At 40.4% G+C, this 24,271-nt stretch overlaps 1 protein-coding gene across 3 annotated transcripts in view; it reads right to left on the bottom strand.

Annotated features, from left to right (window-relative positions):
- Window positions 1-686: 686 nt before the first annotated feature.
- The window catches only part of cdk2 (cyclin-dependent kinase 2), a 39,043-nt gene continuing 15,458 nt past the window's right edge, over window positions 687-24,271 (bottom strand). For all 3 annotated transcript variants that reach the window (XM_051103980.1, XM_051103981.1, XM_051103979.1), the window contains exon 8: window positions 687-1,036. In XM_051103980.1, the coding sequence (XP_050959937.1) occupies window positions 932-1,036 (105 nt within the window). In that variant the 3' untranslated portion in view covers window positions 687-931. The remainder of the gene's footprint in view (window positions 1,037-24,271) is intronic.

Raw genomic sequence — 24,271 nt, 5'->3', positions numbered from 1 at the left:
CAGCTTACTTCCACATTGAAAAATAAGGTGGATACACTCACCCATAATTGCTTGAATTGTGTGATGAATTAAAGTTATAATTATCACCACTGAAAGCCAGACTTTTTTCAAGACCATCTTACCCAGACCAAAACCTACACAACAGATTTGCTATGGATCTTCTTAGGTTACTATAACTTTGAACAATGGTAAAAGTCAACCCACATTTACAGTACCACAACTCAGTGTTGGTGTAAACTAATCTAAAACTTACCTAGACGACTAGCAAATACAGCTTCATTGTACAGGCTCCAGGTGTCTCAAGGTACAGTAGGACTGTAAAAGGCCTCTTCTCTTCTCAAATGTATTTGTCAAATGTATTTATGCCTATCCTTTACTGCAAATGCAGCACTAATAAACCAGTGCTAATTACATTTATTTACATGCAATTCAATTTAAGCTTAAAATAAATTTAAATATAAAATATAGCTACATCAAAGAAGAAATACATACCACACTCAATGTATTTTAGACAGTGGCGCAAGGGTAAAGCTTAAGAAGTACAAAAAGGAAACGTAAGATTTTTTACATAGAAAGAACTAGTTCTCCAAAGTAATTTCTAAAATTTATATTTCACTTTTCTAATTTGCCTGTTGGGTAAGTTGTTGGGGGAAAAAAACAATGTGGAAACAATATGTAACACAATGTAAGCAAAATGTCACAAGTTTATTAAGTTGCAGAGACAACCATTTTATGAAACCATCAAAAATCAGTTTAAAATCATTAATTATAACAATATTACCTTAGAATAATGAAATAAAAATAAAAAAATCGGAAAAAAAAAAATCATAGTATAAAATGGAAGAATTTCCTAATAAATGGGAAATAATTCTCAGAAAAAGTGGACCCAGAGCAAACTCCAGTGCTGCTTAAGTACTCATCACAGATCACTTTAGAGGCGTAAGGGGGGCACTGGCATGGTGACATCACGGAAGAACCGATGAACAAGAGCATTCTTTGCAGAGATCCTCTTGTTAGGATCATAGATCAACATTTGCTGTGGAAAAAACAACACAACAACAACAAAATGTTAAAAAGTGGAAAGATTCAAATCAAAATCAATATTGTTTTAGGTAAAAATCGTGGTGTGGAGACATACAATTCAATCATTTGAATCAAGTAAAATGTCCTGTTACTAGTGATGGGTCATTTTGAACAAATCTTTAATGTGACTCGGACGAACGAGTCGTCTCGGGGAGTGATTTGTTCAGTCACCCATGCGCAACATCCTATTAGGTTCTGTACTGGAATTAGTTCACCTGTTTCGAGTCTTCAGATTTTTGGAGTCATTCGTTCACCTTATGATGCTGTCACATGATGAACGAACGACTCAAACCCGAAGACTTGAGAGATGAACTAATCAATTCTCTTTCCGGCTCAGACTGCATAGGTTAAGTTTATGGGGCTGTCACGTGATGAACGAATGACTCAAACCCGAAGACTTGAGAGATGAACTACTCAATTCTCTTTCCGGCTCAGACTGCATAGTTTTAGCTTATTGGGCTGTCACATGATGAACGAACGACTCAAACCCGAAAACTGGTCAGATAAGAGGCGAGGTGAGCTAATCATAGACTAAAGACTCAGGTAAACAATGAATTAATCTTTTCTGTTTCTAATAGCATTATAGTTTTGTTTTGTTTGTAGTGTGATCAACGTTTGTGTAAGCAGTAGATGTATTAGGGAGGTAACACATAACATTTAAATTATATTTTTCTAAAATGAACGAAATGACTCGAAAAAAAGATTCGCTCATTTTGCTAAACGAGACTCAAAGGTCCGAGTCAAATGATCCTAAGTTCCCATCACTACCTGTCACACTTGAGTTTTCTGGTATTTGTGTACTTCCCTGGTAAAAAACATTCACTGGATTTTTATGATTAGAATAAAGATATTTAAATCTAAGTCTGAGATGGTTTAGAGCAGTAGTTCCCAACCACGTTCCTGGAGGTCCCCCAACACTGCACATTTTGCATCTCTCCTTTACTTGACACACCCATGTCAAGCCTTGGAGTCTCTACTATTGAGCTGATGATCTGAATCAGGTGTGTTTGATTAAGGAGTCATGGAAAACATGCAGTGTTGGGCCTCCAGGAACATGGTTGGAAACCACTGGTTTAGAGTCAGTATACATAATTCATTACAATTGTATACTTCAGTCATATAATAAATACATAAATATAAATACAAATAAATATAAAATATGCATATACAAAACATAGCTACAAGCAGCAATTAAGGGACCCAAACAGAGGCAGAATAGGAGCTAAGCATATCAGGGAGCAGACCAATTGCAAAAATGAGTAAATAGACAAAAAGACATCTGGAGACAATGAAATGGTTGAAAAATCATAAGTACAATCACTAGTAATATGATTTAACAGCGTATCATTTTTGCACACCAGTAGGTGGCACTGTTACCAAATTGATGTGGTGTGAGATGACAATGAAACAAAGTTTGTTGTCAATATGTAGTAAAGTTTTCACATACAGCCTCTGATGTAGTTCATGCCGTCAGATCTGTTAATACGGTAAATGAAAACAGTTTTAATATTGACATGAAATCCATTAATTTTGCTAGCACACTCTGAAGACGACCTGAATCAAATTTGGTGAAAAATCAGTCCAGCAGTCTAGGAGGAGTTCAAAAAGTATGTTTTCAAACAAAGTCTAAATGGCATAGAGGAAGTTCAGCCAACTATGGCAAAGTTGGTATCAATATTCTCAGCACAATTTAGAGTTGTAACGATATACCGGTATGACAGTCCATATAATTTGAACATGCACGGTTATTATACCGTAAACATTTGCATATCCATCTCACATGCTTCACTGTGCATTTACTTGGCTGTTTAAAGCAGATAAAATGGGAGAGACAGAGATCCTATCTAATATCCTATCCTATCTGACTTCCGTGATGCAAAGGGAATCCCGGTGCAGTCGTAAACAATCGTGATAAATCAAAAGCAGATATGATATGTGTCTGTGAATATTACAGCGCAAAGAGACAGCAACATAAATAATCTGCTTGATTCTGCATGTCTCTGAGTGGCGCCGTTTTATCTACTACTTACTGAAGTACGCATGCAGAATGCTAATGGTGTTTTCAGCGTCTATATAGACATGGTCCATCACCAGAGCTGCTCTGAGAGAAAACCTAAATAAATATTTACATATTTAAACATCACTTTTAAGGAATACATGTTTGTCCATGTTTTAATTTAGTAGCCTATATCTCTGTTGTCCAGCACACAACAAATAAAAGTTGTTAAATTTTCATTTGATAACATTTTAAAACATTAATTAAAATGTTAAAGTGTGATACAGATATAAATAAGGCTTATAGCTTTATTTTTATTTATTTATTTATTTATTTTTGTTTTTTTCAGAAGGAAGATTTCTACCAACTGACACTAATAACTTGTTCTTATTCTTGTCACTGTTACTGTTAAGAATTATTGTTTAATATATACCGTGAAAAAGTGCTATTTTCTGAGACGATTATCATACTGTAAAAATCTCATACCACTACAACCCTAGCATGATTCAAAGAATCTATCAAGACCCTCATAATAACAGGCAAAACAAATCAAAATTTAACATTAGTATTTTTGATCACGTAGTCACTTTTTTCACAAGATTTATTTTTGATGTTTTTATGCCTTTATTTAGATTTGGCAGTGTAGTTGGACAGGAAGCAAAGTGGGAGAGAGAGAGAAGGGGGTGGGATAGGGAAAGGTCCACGAGGAGGGATATGAAATCAGGACACCCGCAGCGCAACGGCAAAAAGCTGAACACCGCAAATACAGAGATATCCTTAACAAGATATCCTTAATTTAGATTAGAGCTGTCACTAACAATTACTTTGGTAATCAAGCAACCGTCAATTATTCTGACGATTAATCAAGTAATTGGATAATTATAAATATTTTTTTGTGGTAATAAAAACAGACCTAAGCGAACAATAACCTTTAAAATGACTTAAAATACATATATAATAGCATTGAGGCAAAAATAATTAGTTCAAATCAAGTATTAAAAGCAAGTAATGTTATGGTTTTATTGAACAAAACTGCTAAAATACAATGTATTATAAACAATAGAACAAATGTTAATCCTTGTTTTATACTGACAAAACCACACTTTATTTAAATGTATACTTAATCCGTAATATTTGGCCATGTCACTGTAATTTCTTGAATATGTGGACATCAAAACGTATAAACTTAGAGTGAGGGTTTGAGCTTTTATTTTGAAATTGCAATGAACATTTAGCATACTGAGAAAGATACAGATGTATTCTCCTGTGTTTGTGTGGGTTTATAAATGATTTACCTTACAAACCTGATAAAATGGCATATGTTGCGTTCCTAGATGAACGTGAACTGTGAACTAGGGGTTGCAGAGACTAGTCAACTAGACTAGACTATTTGTTTTTTTTTTTTTTATATACAGATCGGGCTCGGGTCGGACTTGGGCTCATTTAGCTTCTCTGCTTCTATTGTGCCCATATACGCGCAGAGTACACATAGGCTACTGTATAAAATATTGTTATAATGAATGTCTTATAAATATTATACATCACCTACGCAATATTAATTAAAGCTTAAAGTGATATTGATGTTGGTCTCGGGTCAGCAAGAATGTGTCAGGGGGACATAGTAAGGAGATATTTGAATTATTTATTAATAACCTAGTGTTTTCTGAGTTGGTGTCACAAGGATGAAGTTGCTGATCCTGACTCACTATCTCCTCATTAGACGCACCCAGGCCCGGTGCTAGGGGCTGGCACAAGTGGGCACTGCCCCCTCAGTTTTCTTAATGAACATATTTATTTAAACCGTTAATGGATAATTAATTGGAGGAACATGGGCGCACCATCTGCAGAGCGCATACATTTTTTTCACAGATCAGTCAGTGTCTGACTTGAAGCAGTGTAGCTAGCCTATGCTATCAAAGTATGCTACCACAAGAGCGATTCACGAGCAGACGCGGGTTACCATCATCACAGTTTCTTCAGTGCAACTGGCTGCACAAGCTTTGATGATGACAGCTAATTCACTATTTACCAGACTCACTCACTGTATTTCATCCCGTGCTTTAATAGGGTTACAAACTCATTTCATGTTATATTAATGCTATAGCGTACTGTGCCATATTTATCAAAATAAAACCGATAAAAACGTGAAATTACACACAAAAGATTGTTCTACATTGTTCTACATTTCTGCATTGTTCCATGGCCAGCATCAAGAGGGGTGCATTTGTGGTCTTTGCTACCCCAAGTCACTATGTCCCCTTTACAACCTCTCCCCTCCTTGCTGAACGTGTTCGTTCGCAAGTGAAAAGTAAAAAAAAAAAAAAAAAAAAAAAAAAAAAAAAAAAAAAATTCACAGATTGCATTAACCCACACAGCTTTTTGTTTGATATGTTTTATTTCGTCAAGTACTAATTTAAAGCTTTCTATAGATATATTTATCATGTCTGTAAGGCATGTATTCGCTAAGTTTTGGTTAATTTTTGTGAAGCATTCCTGTTGATCAAACAGGCTATGATCAGCTCACTGTCTGCCGCTGGCCGCTTGGTCATTACTGCAAAACACAAAAATTTATATTAACGAACCAAAAAAGCTCCAAACGATTTCGAAATAAATTTAATACAAAAACGAAAAGAAATATAATCACTTTGCCATTACAAAACTGAATGGCTGAAAAGAGTAGTATAAGCTGTTTTGGGTGAAGTGTGTGTGTGGGGGGGGGATTGGCGGGCTCGGGCTGGTAATTCTGATAAGATGTCGGACATGGGCCGGGCAAGGGCCTGAGCGTCTCGGGCCAGCATCTCTGGAGAAACTTAAACGCTTATCCACTGACAGTCCACATCTGACCTACAGAGCTTAAGAGGATCTGAAGAGAATAATGGCAGAAAATCCCCAAATCCAAGAGTGCAAATACAAGAACAAATCGTCATCAAAGGTGCTTCAACTAATCATTGAATTAAGGATAGAAATACTTTCCCAAGTATATGGATTTTATATGACCTTTCTTCAAATGAACACAAATGAAAAGATTTTTACAAACAATCCCATTAAACATCAAGCATATTGCCAATAAATGGATAAACCCTGCAAATACAAGAACAAATCATCATCAAAGGTGCTTCAACTAATCATTGAATTAAGGATAGAAATACTTTCCCAAGTATATGGATTTTATATGACCTTTCTTCAAATGAGCACAAATGAAAAGATTTTTACAAACAATCCCATTAAACATCAAGCATATTGCCAATAAATGGATAAACCCTGCACAACAGCATGGCACCCAAACAAGTACAATAGGTCTATAATTAGTTCATAATGATATCAAGCTATTGAAAAGTACTAATACATCATTTATGTGACCCCAGATCTCATATCCTTTTGTGCGTTTAGAATGTCTATGCATTCAGCAAAATATAAAGTAGTGTCATTAGCAACGGAGGACCACCACCCCATAGCCCATCATGTGGGGGTCAAAGTAACCTGTGCTGCGGTTGCTGCCACTCTGGTGCAAAAAGAAGTGACCTGTGTACGATTCTGGGAAGTGGGCCGTCTATGATTCTGGGAAGAGACCACAGAACTGGCAGACTGTGCAAAATTGTGTAGCAAATCTGGGTTTGGACATGACTTTTCTCTCCTCAGTGATGAACTCATCTGGGTAAGCATGAGGATGCAGGTTCAAGAAAAGGACATGGAATTGAAAGGACAGCAGGCCTGTCGCGATTATTAAATAACCGTGTGGTTGCGTTGTGTCGAATGACGACACTAGGGGTCACTCTTGAGAGCCCAAACACCTCTGATAACTTTGAGAAAAGGCCAATAATATTGAGTGTTCAGATTTTGCATAGCTGGCCACGCCCCGGACATCCAGGTATAAATAGGCCAGTGCGGGATCTGCTCACTCGTTCTGTTTTTCGGAGCCGAATGCAGCGTCACTGTGTGAGAAGCAGCATCATTCACCTTTTCGACGTTGGATCTACGGCACGGGCAGCGGTCTCTCCCTTCTCTACCACAGCTAAGTGTTGTGAGAGTCTCCTGGGTGCTTCGACGGCGATCAACAAGAGAAGATTCTCCTCTGAAAGAGCAAATTTTCTCTAAAAGAGCTACATGGTACGGATTGTGTGTTTACATAATGCCTTTCCAGTTCAGTTCAGTTCAGTTCAATTTTATTTATATAGCACATTTAACAACAACCGTGGTTGACCAAAGTGCTTAACAATGTCTGGCACTCACACATAAACTAGCCAAATACAGTTATAAAAAGTCACGATGTCTCAACTCAACTCGAAATAAAAGCTAAAGAATACAGATGCGTCTTAAGCAACGACTTAAAAGTTCCAACAGTCTGAGCAGTTCTTATGTGTACAGGTAAACTATTCCACAAATTTGGTGCCCCCACTGAAAAAGCTCGGTCAGCTTTATTTTTTAACCTTGCTCTTGGAACATCAAGGAGCACCTGATTGGATGACCTCAGTGCTCTAGCAGGAGTATGAACATGTAAAAGCTCTGATAAATAAGCAGGTGCCAACCCATTTAATATCTTATAAACAAACAATAAAACCTTGAAATCAATCCTGAAGCGGACAGGAAGCCAGTGAAGTGAAGCTAAGACTGGGGTAATGTGCTCATACTTTTTAGTCCCAGTTAGAAGATGAGCTGCTGCATTCTGGACTAACTGTAAATGTTGAAGACATGACACATCCAAACCAACATATAAAGAGTTACAGTAGTCTAGTCTAGACGTTATAAAAGCATGAATTACACTTTCAAATTCCTTACGTGGCAGGTAAGGCTTGACTTTAGCGAGCAGTCTCAGTTGAAAAAAAATGGCTTTTACAACAGAACTAATCTGTTTTTCAAATTTAAAACCACTGTCAAAAATCACACCAAGATTCCTGATAAAAGGACGAACATACCAACCTACATTACCAAGTCCATCTACACAACCACTTAAATCCCCAGGACGACCAAACACAACGATCTCAGTCTTATTCTCATTAAGACAAAGAAAATTCTGATCCAGCCATATTTTTAAATCTCTTAAGCAATTAAATAATGACAGAAAAGAAGCTTTGTCATTTGTTTTAACAGGCAAATAAATTTGTACATCATCCACATAACAATAGAAGGAGATATTGTGTTTTTTTAAAAATATACCCCAAGGGCAACAAATACAAAGAAAACAACATAGGACCCAATACTGACCCTTGGGGGACACCACAAGAGAGAGGCAGCAGATGAGGAGAAATTTGCAGAGGTGAACAGAAAAACTTCTATCTGTCAAATACGACTGAAACCATTTGAGAGCTATGCCTTTAATCCCAACACACTGTTCAAGTCTAGATAAAAGAATCGAGTGGTTGACCGTATCGAAGGCCGCAGTCAAATCCAAAAGGACTAAAACAGCAGAATTACCAGAGTCCACAGCTAGAAGAAGATCATTAAAAACTCTTAAAACTGATTGAACTTTCGGACGTTTTTTCTTCAGCGGAGCAACAGTCCAATATCTCGGTACAAGTAGAGTCAAACAGGACAGTAAACCCTTTAACACTGAGATCACAACCATCACGGTTATACAACAAAGAGTTTTTAAAAGCACTAGAAAACTGAGAAGCAGTAAGAGGGTTAATTGCCCTCACACTGCGTGCAGAAGCACAGGTAGAAATCCCCGAATTGGGAACAACCGCAGTAAATAAAACAGGCAGGTGATCAGAAATACACGTGTCACATATTTCACTAACAGTAATACATAGACCATATGACAACACAAGGTCCAAAGTATGTCCTTTCTAATGGGTCGGACCAGTAACAGACTGCATGAGATTAAACGAATCAGTGAGACTGAGAAAGTCTTTAGCCAGAGGTTTGAATTCACAGCACACATGTATATTAAAATCACCAACAATGAAAAAGCTATCATAATTCAGTGCAATCCCCACCACAAAGTCTGCAAAGTCCTGAATAAAGTTCTTATCATACTTTGGAGGACGATATACCACCGCACATAGTACAGTCGTGGGAAAATTTGTCTCAAAAAGCTGCAATTCAAAACTATTGTAAGCGTCCACCGCAATCTCCCGACAGTGAAAGACAGACTTAAATACAGAAGCCAGCCCTCCACCTTTACCGGTGGTCCGAGGGGAGCTAAGAAAATCACAACTGGGAGGGAGAAGTTCAGAAAAAGACGTTAACTCACCAGCATGAAGCCAGGTTTCTGTCAAAAACATAAAATCCAGCTCACGTGAAGTGAAAAAATCATTCAGCAAAAAAGTCGTTCGCTAGCGATCTAGCATTAATCAGACCCAAACGGAGGGTGCGATAATCACTGGCCGACGACACCGCACGGCCCAGCGGGCGAAGGTGAGAAGAATCCACCCCTCTGCGGACCTGGACCCGAACCCGCACAGGAGGAGAAGGCCCAATCGACAAGTCGCCTTCAGTGATTCCTGTCGAGCTGGGGAAGACATGACAGGGCCAACGCCCTCTCATTTCCAGCGAACGCGGGGCAACAGGAACGCAGCTTCCATCGCGAGGACACCTTACAGACATGGTGGATGCCAGGTATGCCTTGAATCTGACCAGGACACCTCCGCGCTTCCCCCGTCGTCTCCAACGCTTCTTACGAGGAATAACGCAAGGTGATCGACGCAAAAATGCCGGTATATCTGCCAGGAAGGGAGGAAGGCTCGTAGTCTGATTTCCCAACTCCCAACATATCGTCCAGCAAGTGTATCTTCAGAAGCTCTAATATTGTTAAGTGTTTGGCGATCATAAACGAGCAGGGCAGAGACATCACGACAACATATACAAATAAAAAGAGCGATTGCAAACAACAAACTGAGCAGACAACACGGAGACAGACGGCATGCCATAGACACTGGCGCCATCTTTCCGTCTGTGTCCTTCTGGTTGCGGTTTCCACTTTTCCTTTAATGATCGGCACGATCGCTGTGTTCATTGTTTGGGCTGTGAACATGCTGACGCAGCCTTCGTTGAGGGTAATTGTCAGGCTTGCCAGGACATGCCCTTGAGTACACTCCGCTCGAGAACCGCGTTCTTTGTTAAGAGGCTGCGGCTCGCTCCAACTGCTTCCCGTTCTGGTCCTTCTACTTCCGGGTACAAGGCCACAGCAATGTGCGTTGGAGAAGAGAGAGGGGAAATGAGTGACGTTTCTCCGGGTACCACCCCACAAACCACTCACCCTGTGTGCTCACTGGTCGAGCTTCTGGATTATTTTGAAAGTTTGTCTCAGTACGGACTGGATCTTTTATTCTGAGCTCCTGTTGAGGAGGAGGGGAATTCTGCAGCATCGGAGGGAGGGCGTGAGCCATCTGAAGCGGACGCCTCTTCTGAACTCGCCTCTTCGGCGACTGAGTCTCAGTCGGTGGCGGACGCTAATATGGCCGCCGCACTTCAACAGGCAGCCAAGGAGATCGGGCTGGAGTGGGTTGCCCCGGCCCACCCCACCCTTCCCCGCCCCACCCCGAGCCTTCGAGGCTGGATGATTGGTTTCTAGGTAACAACCGTGACTCCAGGCCATGCTCGTTCCCAGTACCATTTTTCCCGAAGTGCATGAGGAGTTAACAAAATCGTGGAAGGCCCCTTTCTCAGCCAGCAGCAAGCCGGTCCTGCAGCCAGACCCGCCCAGTGGTCCAGCTCTCGCAGGAAGGTGGCACCGCCAGCCCATCCACAGGCCACAAGGAACCCTTGTCAGGCTTCAAAGCGTTTCTGAGACGGGCAGCCCAGAGGAGAGGAACCGTTTGACCTGCCTGGATCCTCGAGGGGATGAGGGTTGGATTCGGCTCCATTCCAGCTGCCTGCCATCCAGCAGACGACCACCACATGGTCAATAAAAGAGCAATTTCCTTCTTCTCTGGGCGTTATTCGCAGCGTTCCAACCCTCCACACAATGGCCAGATGCTGTTTCCTCCAACTAGAACATGTGCTGGCACGCTCCTTGTGTTCCCCCATGTTCTGAAACAGCGAGTTCATTCAGACGATCTCCCCCACCAGGGAGATCTTCTGATTGGTTTCCTCAAGATGAACTCGCTGGGCGAAACAGCCAGTGGTCCTCGGGGCTTCTTACCTCCAGCCACAGACTGTTCTGCCCACTCCAGGTACGTCGGGTGTAACTCCTTTGAGACCCCTAGCGGAGAGTTTTCTAGATTGGCTGAATCTCCCCAATCCCTCTCGCTGGCTTCTCAGGACCATTCGACTCGGCTATGCGATCCAATTCGCAAGACACCCACCCAGGTACCGCGGTGTTCTCTTTACCTCAGTTCCAGGCGAGAGCGCTGCGGTCCTTCGTGCAGAGATCGCAGTCCTTCCGTACAGACAACACAGTGACTGTGGCGTACATCAACCACCAGGCTGGTGTACGCTCCTTTCGCATGTCACAACTGACCCGCCATCTACTACTTCGAAGTCTCTGCGTGCCACTCACATTCCGGGCGATCTCAATCGTGTGGGCGATTCTCTATCATGACAGATTTCACTTCGAGGCGAGTGGAGGCTCCACCCTCAGATGGTCCAGCTGATTTGGAGTCGATTCGGCCAGGCACAAGTAGATCTCTTTGCCTCACCAGAATCCACTCACTGCCAGTTTTGGTACGGTCTAACCGAGGGCCCCCTCGGTATAGATGCACTGGCACACAGTTGGCCGAGGGACGTCTGCAAGTATGCATTTCCCCCAGTGAGCCTCATTGCACAGACACTGTGCAAAGTCAGGGAGGACAAGGAACAAGTTTATCTGGTGGCTCCATTTTGGCCCAACAGAACTTGGTTCTCGGACCTTGTGCTCCTATCATCGATCCCTCCCTGGCGCATTCCTCTGAGGAGGACCTCCTTGCTCAGGGGAGAGACACAATCTGGCACCCACGCCCAGATCTCTGGATCTTCCACCTATGGCCCCTGGACATGACCAGGAGGATTTCAGAGACCTCCCACCTTCAGTTGTGAACAACCTGTTACAGGCTAAAGCCCCCTCCACTAGGCGGCTATATGACCTAAAATGGCACATTTTTATGTACTGGTGTTCTTCCCAAGGGATGGACCCAAAGAGATGTGGCATCAAATCTGTGCTATCCTTCCTCCAAGGAGGCCTGGATAGGCACCTGTCTGCTTCAACAAAGTCCATGTGGCGGCTATCTCAGCCAATCATGACTTGGTGGAAGGCAGATCGGTGAGGAAGCACAATTTGATGATCAGATTTCTTAGAGGCGCCCGGAGGTTGAATCCTCCCAGGCTGAATCTCATCCCCTCTTGGGATCTTGCTGTGGTCCTCCAGGCCTTACAGAAAGATCTTTTTGAGCCTCTCCAGTCAGTCGATATTAATGCCCTCTCTATGAAGATGGCTCTCCTGACTGCGCTCACATCTGTCAAAAGAGTGGGAGACCTTCAAGCCCGCTCCGTCAACAGTTCGTGCCTAGAATTCAGGCCTAGAATTCGGGCCGACAGACTCTCACGTGGTCCTGAGACCCCGGCCTGGATACGTGCCCAAGGTACCTACCACTCCCTTCAGAGACCAGGTGATTACCTTGCAAGCTATCCCTTCCCAGGAAGGTGACCCCAACCTAACCCTGTTATTCCCAGTCCGTGCCCTGCGCATACGTACTCAGCCTTTAAGACGTTCCGAGCAGCTCTTCGTCTGTTTCTGAGGACAGCAGAAGGGGAAGGCTGTCTCCAAACAAAGGATCTCCCACTGGCTTGTGGACGTGATCCGTATGGCCTACCAGGCCAGAGGCTTACCCTGCCCACGGGGGGTGAGAGCCCACTCGACCAGGGGTGTCGCTGCCTCGGCAGCTCTTGCAAATGGGGCTTCTTTAACAGACATCTGCAGAGCTGCAGGTTGGGCTACACCCAGGGACCGAAATTAAGTTTTTGACACACCGGCCAAGTTGGCCGGTGGATTAAAAAAAAATCAACCGGCCAAGCTTATTTTTTACCTGCCAAAATTCTGAACGATTTAAAACAGATATATCCAAAGCACGTTATTCTGTATATTATGTGTGCTCCGGACAGAGAGGAGTGACAATTAAAATAGGGCTGGACGATATGGCAAAAATTCATATCACGATATATTTCTTAATTTCGGTCGATACGATATAATTCCGATATCGATACGGACAATATTAAAAAGCCTCAGGAAAAACACACACAATGGATGTCTGTACCTACAAATGTCTGCAAACTGAATTTGCAAAGTCTATAATACCTCCAGGCTCCTCCTATTAAAATTATATATTTTTAAAAAAAAATAAAAACAGTACAAAAAAAATAAGGTTCATATTTTATTTGTATTTAGCCTTTACAAACAGGAAATGTGAAATAAACTATCAAATAAATAAAATTCTCAGACTCAGCTTATTAACAATAATATATTTCCATTTAAACTAGAACAGGCTGAATATTCATATAAATTGAAACAACAAACAAACTGCTTCAGCCAGGATAAAGAAACAAAAATAATACAATAAAATAAATAAAGAGTGAGCAACAACAAAAACACATTGCTCTGGCCGGAACATTGTTGAGTGTTGATTAGGGATGCTCATTTTAACCGGTTAACCGTTAACCGACAGAAAGAATTTTGACCGATTAATACAATCAGTTAAACGGTTTAAAAGGTCTTTTTTTTTTCAGTAATTCAGTAATCAAAATATTGTAAAACGTTTTCTGGATGGTTAAAATAAAATGAAATTGCATTTTTGAGAGAAAAAAGATAAATCGCGTAGGCCTATAACGTTAAGTCGCATTTTATTATTAAGAAAGACCTGGTGTCGACGCGAAATATTTACAATACACTATAAACATAGGCTAGGCTATTTTAGTTCCCCTCACTCCACAAAAAAATCCTTTCAATTTAACATTATTTAGACAAGAACAAGAATGAAAAATATAAGAAGCTCGGCGACAAGACAAAACCAAACCATTGAGGCTAAAGCGAAACTGAAACTAATATTGTGTCTCATACGACACAAACCCAAATGTCTCCGTATTCAAGATGTATTTGAATGCTAAAATATTATTTGTTATGTAAACCTGGTTTTGTACTTCTCGCATTAAAATATCCACACAAAAAAAAATGTTTGGCATAATATCACGGCAGTACGTTGATAACGATTAAGCAGTGTGATTTTTTTCCATATGTTTGGCTGATTGTGTGTGCGCGTGCGACGCCGGCGCAATCACTTGATTTTTTCCTTCTAACAGCTTTATGATGTTTTTCTCCATTCGCAGAAGCTGCAGGTGATGCGACATGTCCATGTGAATCCTCATGTTCTGTTGTTTGCTGCTTTTTGCGCATGTAAAATTAATCCCGGAAAACAAATGTTAGTATTTTAACGGGTCACAGACACTTATCCTTTCTAAAATAATTATATTCTAATTTAAAATAATCTTGTCGGTTAACGGTTAATAATCAGTTAACAAGCGTCGGCTGTCGGTTAGGAAAAATAACCGAAATGAACATCCCTAGTGTTGATGACACTCTATGACAGGCTCTAGAGGTTTCTGGCAAGAAATATTATTCTGGTAAGAAATATAATTTCTGGTCAGGGGTACTCATTTTGTAGCTAAAACTTTCCGCGACGGAACTTAACCAACTACTGCTGAGCGCTGGCAGCGTGTCTGTGATGTACGTCATCACGCAATTCTGTTCTGCTCTTTCTGACGGCTGAGCACTTAACGTCATTCAGTGACAAATGCTAATGTATAAAATTATATATATATACAAATGTATATCGAAATATCTGAAATGGGTTTAAAAATCGTATCACCGTTATTGAAAAAAATTCTATCGCGATATATATTGATATCGAATTATTGTCCAGCCCTAAATTAAAACATCAATAAGAATTCTGGTGGTGGCTTTTCTTCCAGTTCGCCAAGCTTTCTTTTTGAAGGCTGGCTGGCTCCAGTTAAAAACCGCCACATCTCGCCACTAGCACGAAACTACCGCTACGTTGAGTGTGGGATAGACGGAAATGACGTGAGTGCGGCGCTCGCGTTTCACTTACGCTTCGGTACGTCACATGCAGACGGGGGCGGGGGAGCATCACAGAGATCTGCGAGACTGATACTGATTAACATTACTGGTGAAAAGATTTACTCGCCATGTGGCGGATGGCGCTTTAAATTTAACTCGCCAGACAGAGAATTTGCTCGCATTTGGCGAGTGGCGAGTGTTAATTTCGGACCCTGGCTACACCTAACACAGTCGCCAGGTTTACAACCTGCGCATGGAACCAGTGTTGACTAGAATCTAGAATCTTCAACTCAGGACACTGGTCAGGTGAAGAGCTTGCTGTAACGCTTCCCCCCCATGGTGATTATGCTTCTACAAGTTCAGTAAGTTTTTTTGTGTGAACCCTGAACAACCTTTCCATCACTTAGCACTTCTGGACGTAGCCGAGTTCGGTGGAGAAACTCACTATAAGAATCCAACGCAAGGTAAGTGGCACTCACAAACTCCTGGTTGGATTAGTGCCCCATATTGTGTTACTTCAAGATGGTGCCACGTATGGCAGCCACTGTGCTAAGCTCCCCAGTTGTTTTAGTGTTTTTGTTAGTTTTTCCTGTTTTTTGTTTCGCAAACACGATCAGTTTTATGGGATGAACTGCTGAACATTTGGCAGTACACACCACAAAACCTCCTACCGGATTTCAATTATTCAGATGTTTTGCTGAAGGTTGTAGTTGGTGGAGCAGCGGAACTGCTCAAATGCTTCAGGATGCGCAGACGGGGGGGAAGAAAGCCAGCGCGCTCATGGAGCCTCGACAACGCGGATTCCGAAAGGCACTGCCCAGCATACATCTGGCGAATCTACACTCTCTACTCAACAAAACAGACGAACTCCTCCTGCTCTCCCAGTTAAATAAGGATTTCTCACACTCTGCTGCTCTGCGTTTCACGGAGACCTGGCTGAACGACGCGATACCGGACAGCATGCTTCACCTGCCGGGCTATCAGCTGTTTAGAGCGGATCACGACGCAGAATCAACGGGGAAATCGCGTGGCGCGGGTCGTGCTTTTACATCAATGAAAGGTGGTGTACAGATGTAACGGTGTTAAAGAACATGTGCTGTTCTGATCTAGAAGCGCTTTTCATTAACTGTAAGCCATTCTATTTGCTGCGAGTTTTGCTTGTTCATTCTCATAAGAGTCTACATTCCACTGTAAGAGCACGTGAGCCTAGCTTTACAGAAACTCGCTGATCAGATCACAGAGACCGAACAAAAACATCCAGACTCTGTTTTAATCATTCTTGGGGATTTTAACAAAGCAAATCTCTCCCGTGAACTGCCCAAATACAGTCAGCATGTTACATGTCCCACCAGAGACAGTAATATATTGGATCACTGTTACACCACATTAAGGAATGTATATCACTCTGTCCCACGGGAAGCTTTGAGACTCTCTGATCACTGCCTGGTTCATCTTATACCATCCTACAGGCAAAAACTTAAATCTGCTAAACCTGTAGTAAAGACTGTAAAGCGATGGACCAACAAAACAGAGCGGGTTTTACAGGCCTGTTTTGAATTGATTGAGTGGAGTGTTTTTGAAGCTGCTGCAAACGGTCTGGACGAGCTCACAGAGACTGTAACTTCATATATCAGTTTCTATGAAGATATGTGCATTCCTACCAGGACTTATTTAACTTACAACAATGACAAACCATGGTTCACTGCAAAACTCAGACAGCTCCGTCAAGCCAAAGAAGATGCTTACAGGTATGGGGACAAAGTCTTGTACAAACAGGCCAAGTACACACTGGAAAAGGAGATTAAAGTGGCAAAGAGGAATTATTACGAAAAGCTAAGGAAACAATACTATTCCAGTGACTCCTCATCAGTGTGGAAAGGTCTGAAAGACATTACCAACTACAAGACACCCTCCCCCAGCACTGTAGAGAACCACCAACTGGCAGAAGATCTAAATGAGTTTTATTGCAGGTTTGAAAAAACACCATTAACACCTCCAACAACCCTGCTCTCCCCTTCTCCTGCACTTCAGATCAGGAGAAGGTGACGTGCGCCAGGTCTTCATAAAGAACAAAAGAAGAAAGGCACCAGGCCCAGACGGTGTGACACCAGCCTGTCTGAAAACCTGTGCTAACCAGCTGGCCCCCATCTTCTCACAGATCTTCAACAGGTCTCTGGAGTCCCTTCCTGCTTGAAACGCTCCACCATCATCCCCGTTCCAAAGAAACCTAAGATAACAGGACTTAACGACTACAGACCTGTAGCGCCAACGTCTGTCATCATGAAGTTGTTCGAAAAACTGGTTCTGGCTTATCTGAAGGACATCACGGGACCTTTACTGGACCTTCAAAGACCCCTCTGTCAAGCTCCTGAAGTTTGCGGACGACACTACAGTCATCTGCCTCATTCAGGATGGTGACAAGTCTGCCTACAGACAGGATGTTAAAGAGCTAGCTGTCTGGTGCAGTCATAACAACCTGGAGCTTAACACACTTAAAACAGTAGAGATGACAGCAGACTTTAGGAGGAACCCCCCAGCACTCCCCCCTCTCACCATCATGGACAACACTGTAATGACAGTGGAGACATTCAGATTCCTCGGCAACACCATCTCTCAGGACCTGAAGTGGGACATTCACATTGACGCAATTGTCAAAAAGGCCCAGCAGAGGCTGTTCTTCCTTCACCAACTGAGGAAGTTCAACCTGCCTCAGGAACTACTGAAACAGTTTTACGCTGCCATCATCAAATCCGTCCTCTGCATCTCAATAACTGTCTGGTTCAGCTCAGCTACCAAATCTGACCTCAGAAGACTGCATCGGACCGTCCGGACTGCTGAGCGAATTATTGGTACAACCCTTCCTACTCTCCAAGAACTGTACTTATCCAGAGTGAGCAAAAAGGCTGGCAAAATCACTCTGGACCCCTCACATCCAGCACACCCCCTCTCTGAATTGTTGCCGTCTGGTCAACACTACAGAGCACTAAGCAGCCAGGCACAGGAAGTTTCTTCCCTCAAGCAATCAATCTCATTAACACTTCATAATAAACGTGGAACACACAACACTATTATACACTCACTTATCCAGTTATTTATAGGGGTGTGACGAGACACTTATCCCACGAGACGCGACACGAGACTGGGTTCACGAGAACCAGACAAGATTTTTTTTTTTAACTTTTTTAAAGAAATCCTCAGTGATTAAATATATAGGGAAAATAGTATTTTATTCAACTGAAAAAGATAAAATGCAAAAAAAAATGTAGGTGCATTCTGAACTTTATGAAATTAAACTTCCATTTTAATGAATTATATGCAGTAATAAACAACATTTAAACAAGAGATTCACGATTCGAAATAACTTGAGAATCCCAGCTGTTTTTAATAAATTAGAGACCATGATTCTGGAGAAAAAAAAAGATCAGAAAACTAAACAAAATAACGTAATTTACTAGTGGTTCTGACAAAATATTAATTGCTTAAATCTTTTAAAAACATATATTTATAGAAAATTAAAAAAAAAAATTCAATGATGGAGTCAGTGTCTCAATTCATTAAGACTTGTTCTACTATTGGAATCTCCTGAATGAGTGATTCAATGACATACTTTTTTTTAAACGGGCAGTTTTGCCACCTTTTGGCAGAAGAGGGTAAGCGTTACAATACATACAAGTGTTGAGATACTTTCGTTTTGATCGCTACTGTAGACAATTTATACCCAAACTATAAACTTTTATCCCAGTACTTCTGTTATTTAAATGTCTGTAACACAGAAATGATGATTATAATGTGGTTGAAAAGACTGTTTGTGTTGCCGTTTCTGGATCAGTAGCAAGATGAATGCAGATTTCAATGTCTTTAACACCTGTTTCACATCGTAAGCATCAGTGGAGCGTGAGCAGCGCGTTTTGTCGCCGCCCATATCAGTGAATGACAGCGTTCACATCGGAAAGGTAATGATGGCCAATCCTCTGATTCATTAACATGGGCAGTGACAAAACGTGCTTTTCCTTACATGCATTCCTTACGTATGGTAACCCTTGTTTCCTGATGGAGGGAATGGAGATGTTGTGTCCTTCATGCCACAACTTCAGACTGCCTCTGAGTGGGTTGAGACGCTTCTCGACTCCTCAGAACAGAACGAGCAAGCAGATCCCACACTGCCCTATTTATACCTGGATGTCCGGGACGTGGCCAGCTATGCAAGATCTGCACGCCCAATTTCATTGGCCGTTTCTTAAAGTTTTCAGAGGTGTTTGGGCTCTAAAGAGTGACCCCTAGTGTCGTCACTCGACACAACGTCTCCGTTCCCTCCATCAGGGAACGAGGGTTACCATACGTAACCAAGACGTTATCTCATCTAAACGCAGTCAATTCAGAAAAACGCGATTATTGTGCACGGAGGCATTGTATTTTGCTTATGTCGGTTCATGCTGCTTCACAGAGTGCGTGCTGTCTGTGTTGATATGATCATTCATTGCAAGAGCTTTTTGGGCTTGTTGTTTAAGCTTGGATAAAAAAGCAATCAGGTTTATGGAGCTACCAAACTAAACAGACACGAGTCACTATATGTTGGTCTTATTTTTAGCATAAAGCATTTGGATTTAGTTTTTTTATGGTTTCTACCAAGATCTGGCAACACGAGCGAGCCAAGGTTCCTGTTTCTCTGGTACTGCTTTCCCTGTGATTCACCCATGTATTCACCACACATATTACAGAAGAGAGACACATCTATGCACGTTAAAAACCTCATTAACAACTAGTCGTTCAGTTCGGTTTCGCACACACTGCATTAAAGCCAGAGTCCAAACTGAGCTTTTTTCCCCCTTCTCCCAAAACCGCTTATACTACTATTTCAGCTATTAAAATAGTTCTGTTTTGTATGTAATGGCAAAGTGACAATATTTCTTTTTGTTTTTTTTATTAAGTTAATTTAGAAAAACGTTTGGAGCATGTTTTGTTCGTTTTTGTTTTAAAAGTAACAAACAGCAGCCAGCGGAAGACTGTTCTGTTTGATCAATTTGCCTTCTCGAATCATTACGACTTGCCTAAAATAAAATCCATAGATGTAAAACAGTTCAAGTATATAACAATAATAGTTTAAATGTTAACGTAGATAAATGTGCGCTATTAGGCGCATATCCAATCGTTTTTGCGGAAAGTGGAAGCTGACATGGAGGCGCCAGTGCACGCTTGATTTTTTTTTTTTTTTTTTTTTTTCCCCAGTGGAAACAATTTAAAAACAATTTACAATTTAAATTTTCTCCTCACAAAGGTAAGAGTAATACATCATTCGGAACTGTAAAGGGTTATTTTATTTGTGTGCACTCACAATATTAACAAAACACTACAAACTGTGCTTTTATAAAATAAAGCTTTCTGGCGTCTCGTTCTTGAACAGGAGCGCTTCACAAAAATGAACTCAGCGAATACATGCCTCAGAGACATGATAAATATATATACTATATATAAATAGAAAGCTGTAAATTATTGCTTAACGAAATAAAACAAATCGAAAACAAAAACTCTTTCATTATGTAATCCACAAAGACGCATTTCTTTCTGAAGGCGTGCCCAAAGAGGAGACTGCGATCTCATCAGGATCTTTGCGACACTGACTCAGAATACACTAGTTTATTAATAAATAATTCAAATATCATTTGTAATTACTTTTGCCAGTGCTTTGTGGCAGCCTATTGCATGCGAATCTCTTCCAGCTGCGCTGAAGGCACTGCTGCTGGTTGAGACACTAAACGCCGTCCGAGTCTCGAAAGTTGTTGTTTCCACCACCATTTTTTTTTTTCCCAATCACTATAATTGATGGATGTCTAAACACAGGGCTTTTCACTGTATAGCATTTCTGTAAAGACGGTTGTCAGTCACTAACATTACCTGTATTTTTCAGAAGGTTATGTGGTTGTTGAATGCGGTTGTCACTCTCGTATTTTACTGAATTATGTTTGTACAGAATGCTATTAAGGAGTAAAAGGTGAACTGACAACCGAATTTATCTGCAGTGTGTATTTGGCCAGAACGGTCGCAGAGAGGACAGAATAGACACAATAGCAAAAAATACTGTACGGGCACAGCAAATTCATTGTTCATGATTTTCAAAATATAAGAAAAATCTAAATATTGGTGTGGGGGTATATGATTGTGCTTCTGAAGATAACACTGGTTTTCAGAAACGTTTCAATGTTATTTTGTCCCTAACCACAATCCTTTTTAACAATTTACTGAACAAAGTGCATAAAAAAAAAAAAAAAATGTATGTCAAAGCCATAAAACAGACAATTAATCGGCATAATCGTCAATGCCCTAAACCAGACAATCAATTGACAATCAATTATTTCTTAGACAATTAATCGTCAGCCAAATTTCATAATCGTGACAGCCCTAAAGGAGAGATGACAGTATTAAGACCTGTTCTCACTGAAATGTTTGGCATAAAAATTCTGTCAATTTTTTTTACATGTGATTTGTCTGTTCAGCCAAATGTGGAAGGAAAAAAAACCAAAAAAAACAGACAGGCTAATTCAAAATTTAGATTCACTCTCTGACAGCAGGTGGGGCTTGTTTTCCTACATCCATTCAAATTTTTGTATTTGCTATAGTGTTTTTAAACACTAAATAAAGAGTGCAGAGACAAAAGGGCTGGCTACAGATTCTTTCTCTGCTATTCACTGTTGCTTAACAAAACAGTGTGTTCATAGGTGCAAAGGGCTGCATGAATTATCAAAATTAAATAGATATTGGGAAATGGCTTAGTGCAAATGACAAACTGCGTAGGCAAATGCCTACATGCTTCACTGGATTCAGAGTGGCATTTATAGGCACTCCATGAAACTCCATGAATAATACAGTGTTTCAGCGTCTTGACAACTAAACGAGAATGGCTTAGTTCAGTGGTTCCCAACCATGTTCCTGGAGGCACCCCAACACCACATGTTTTCCATGTCTCCTTAATCAAACACACCTGATCCAGATCATCAGCTCATTAGTAGAGACTAGGGCTGAACGATTCTTGCTAAAATGTGGATCACAATTTTTCTCCATGGGAATTGAGATCACGATTCTCTTACATGATTCTCATTTTTTCAACCAAAATTTACTGCACTGAAGTACAAAAAAAAAAAAAAAAAAAAAAAACACAGGACATTTAGTATAATAAAGTGCTGGAGTAACAAAAAAGAAGTCTCTTTTCTTATTTTAGACCCCTTAAAGTGAATAAAAGTAATTTAAAAGTTTTTGAACATACGAGAACATAAACAAATAATAAAATCAACCAATAATAAAATAACCAATAATAATAAATAAACCAGTAATAAAATAAAGCAGACCATAGGTTTGTATTATTTCAAATCAAGAAACAGGTTTGGGTTGTCTGATAATGATAATAATGCTGATAATAATAATAATAATATAATAATAATAATAATAATAATAATAATAATAATAATAATAATATCACTTTTTTTGTCTCTTAGAAATACACATTTGATAGTAGCTTGAGGATGCAGAGGTACATTTTTGTTCATTATCAATCAGTAACATCTGTAAAAATTGTAGCAACCTCAGTTTTATATGGTTACATTTTAAATCATGATAAACAGTTAAAACCACACATAATGGTACCTCAATACCATGGTAAAAATATAACTACATGGTTTTATAGGTAGCCTATTTGTATGGAAAACGGTAGTCTAAAAACATTAAGTATAAATGCACACATGCTATAGCTTAATCACAAATACCTACATACTATAATTATATACCATTATATACCAAAAGTGTTCACACATATCGCATCTTTTGCACACTCAAGTTGGTTATTTCAAATGTAGGTGCGCGGCAACTGCGCTCATAATAACAGAAGCGACGCGCATGCGGTGCGACGCGCTCTGGTTTTCCAGGCGCGCCTGCGCCACATCGAGATAATAAATGCATCTTCTCTAGTGGGCTTGCGCAGCACAGCAGGGTGAACTTTGGTCCGAGTGGATAAATCCGTGCGGCACGTGTTTTTTCAGTACCAATATTGTTACAGTACATCCTCACTCTCACCGTCGTCACCAGGACTTTCCACACTGGGGTTAATTTTTTTTTCCGTCTTACCGCTACAAATCCACAAAGCAAACTGACTCCGTTTAGGTCTGCTGCCTTGTTACACCTCACGTGAGTGACAGCGGAGCGTGGCCAATGAGGGAGAGGAGAGACGCGATCAAGATTTATGATTGATTGGTGAATTAATAGTGATTTGTTATTGTGTGAGTGTGACCAATAACGTGTGAATGCAGCATGATCTGAATGCAGGGAAACACATGGAAGTGAATTGCCGTCATTTAGAAATGAAATGGTCTTAATGTGAACACAGCCTATACTGTACTTTCTCCTTTCTGTCTTAGTGGTAATCAAACAACAACCAAAAAAAAAACAAAAAAAAAAACAAATTCTTACTGCTCTTAAGTAAATAACTTAACGTAACACAGCATTCATCTATATTTATACAGTGAAATTTATGCAGTGTTATTTTACATTTGATTATTCAGATTCTGTAACTGAATACTATTGTTAGACCTACCTAAAAAACTAAAACCACCTTTCATTTCATTATTATTATTATTATTATTATTAGTCATTATTATTTATTTCAGTGGTATTAAAATGGGTCAAAACAAAAACAATAACTTTTTTTATGTATTTATTTTATTACGGCAACTGTAGTGGACATTTTGATTTAAAAATTAATTTATTATTGTTTTTTTTATTTTATTTTATTATTATTATTATTTTTTTATTTTAATTTTCTATGCACTCTCCAACAAAAATCACCCCACTATTCATTCTTTTCAAATAATGTTATTCATTTAATCTAGTCAAAAGTCCTTTTCATATTGCATAAAAACGAAATATCACAATATCAGATTTTTTGCCAATATTGTGCAGCCCTAGTGCATATGTAACAAATGGCTCTGGTCATGAAATGAAAAGCATTAATCTTCTTGGTGGGCTGGCTTTTTTCACAGTGCAATAGAAAAGAGAACCATTTTAGGCAGAGGTGCACTGACGCTTCATTGTTTGTTCATTTATAATTCTGTGAACAAGTGACCGATTTCAACCACAGCTTCTGTGTCCATTTATAGTGTAGTGAGTGGGACACTTCAGATTCTAGAGAGCATTCGATTGGACAGAAAATCTGATGAAAAGCAGGG

This window comes from Labeo rohita, unplaced genomic scaffold (genome assembly GCF_022985175.1).
Source record: "Labeo rohita strain BAU-BD-2019 unplaced genomic scaffold, IGBB_LRoh.1.0 scaffold_61, whole genome shotgun sequence".
In the NCBI taxonomy this organism is placed as follows: domain Eukaryota; kingdom Metazoa; phylum Chordata; class Actinopteri; order Cypriniformes; family Cyprinidae; genus Labeo; species Labeo rohita.
The sequence above is the reverse complement of the archived record's forward strand: the minus strand, read 5'-3'. Positions and strand labels throughout refer to the sequence as shown.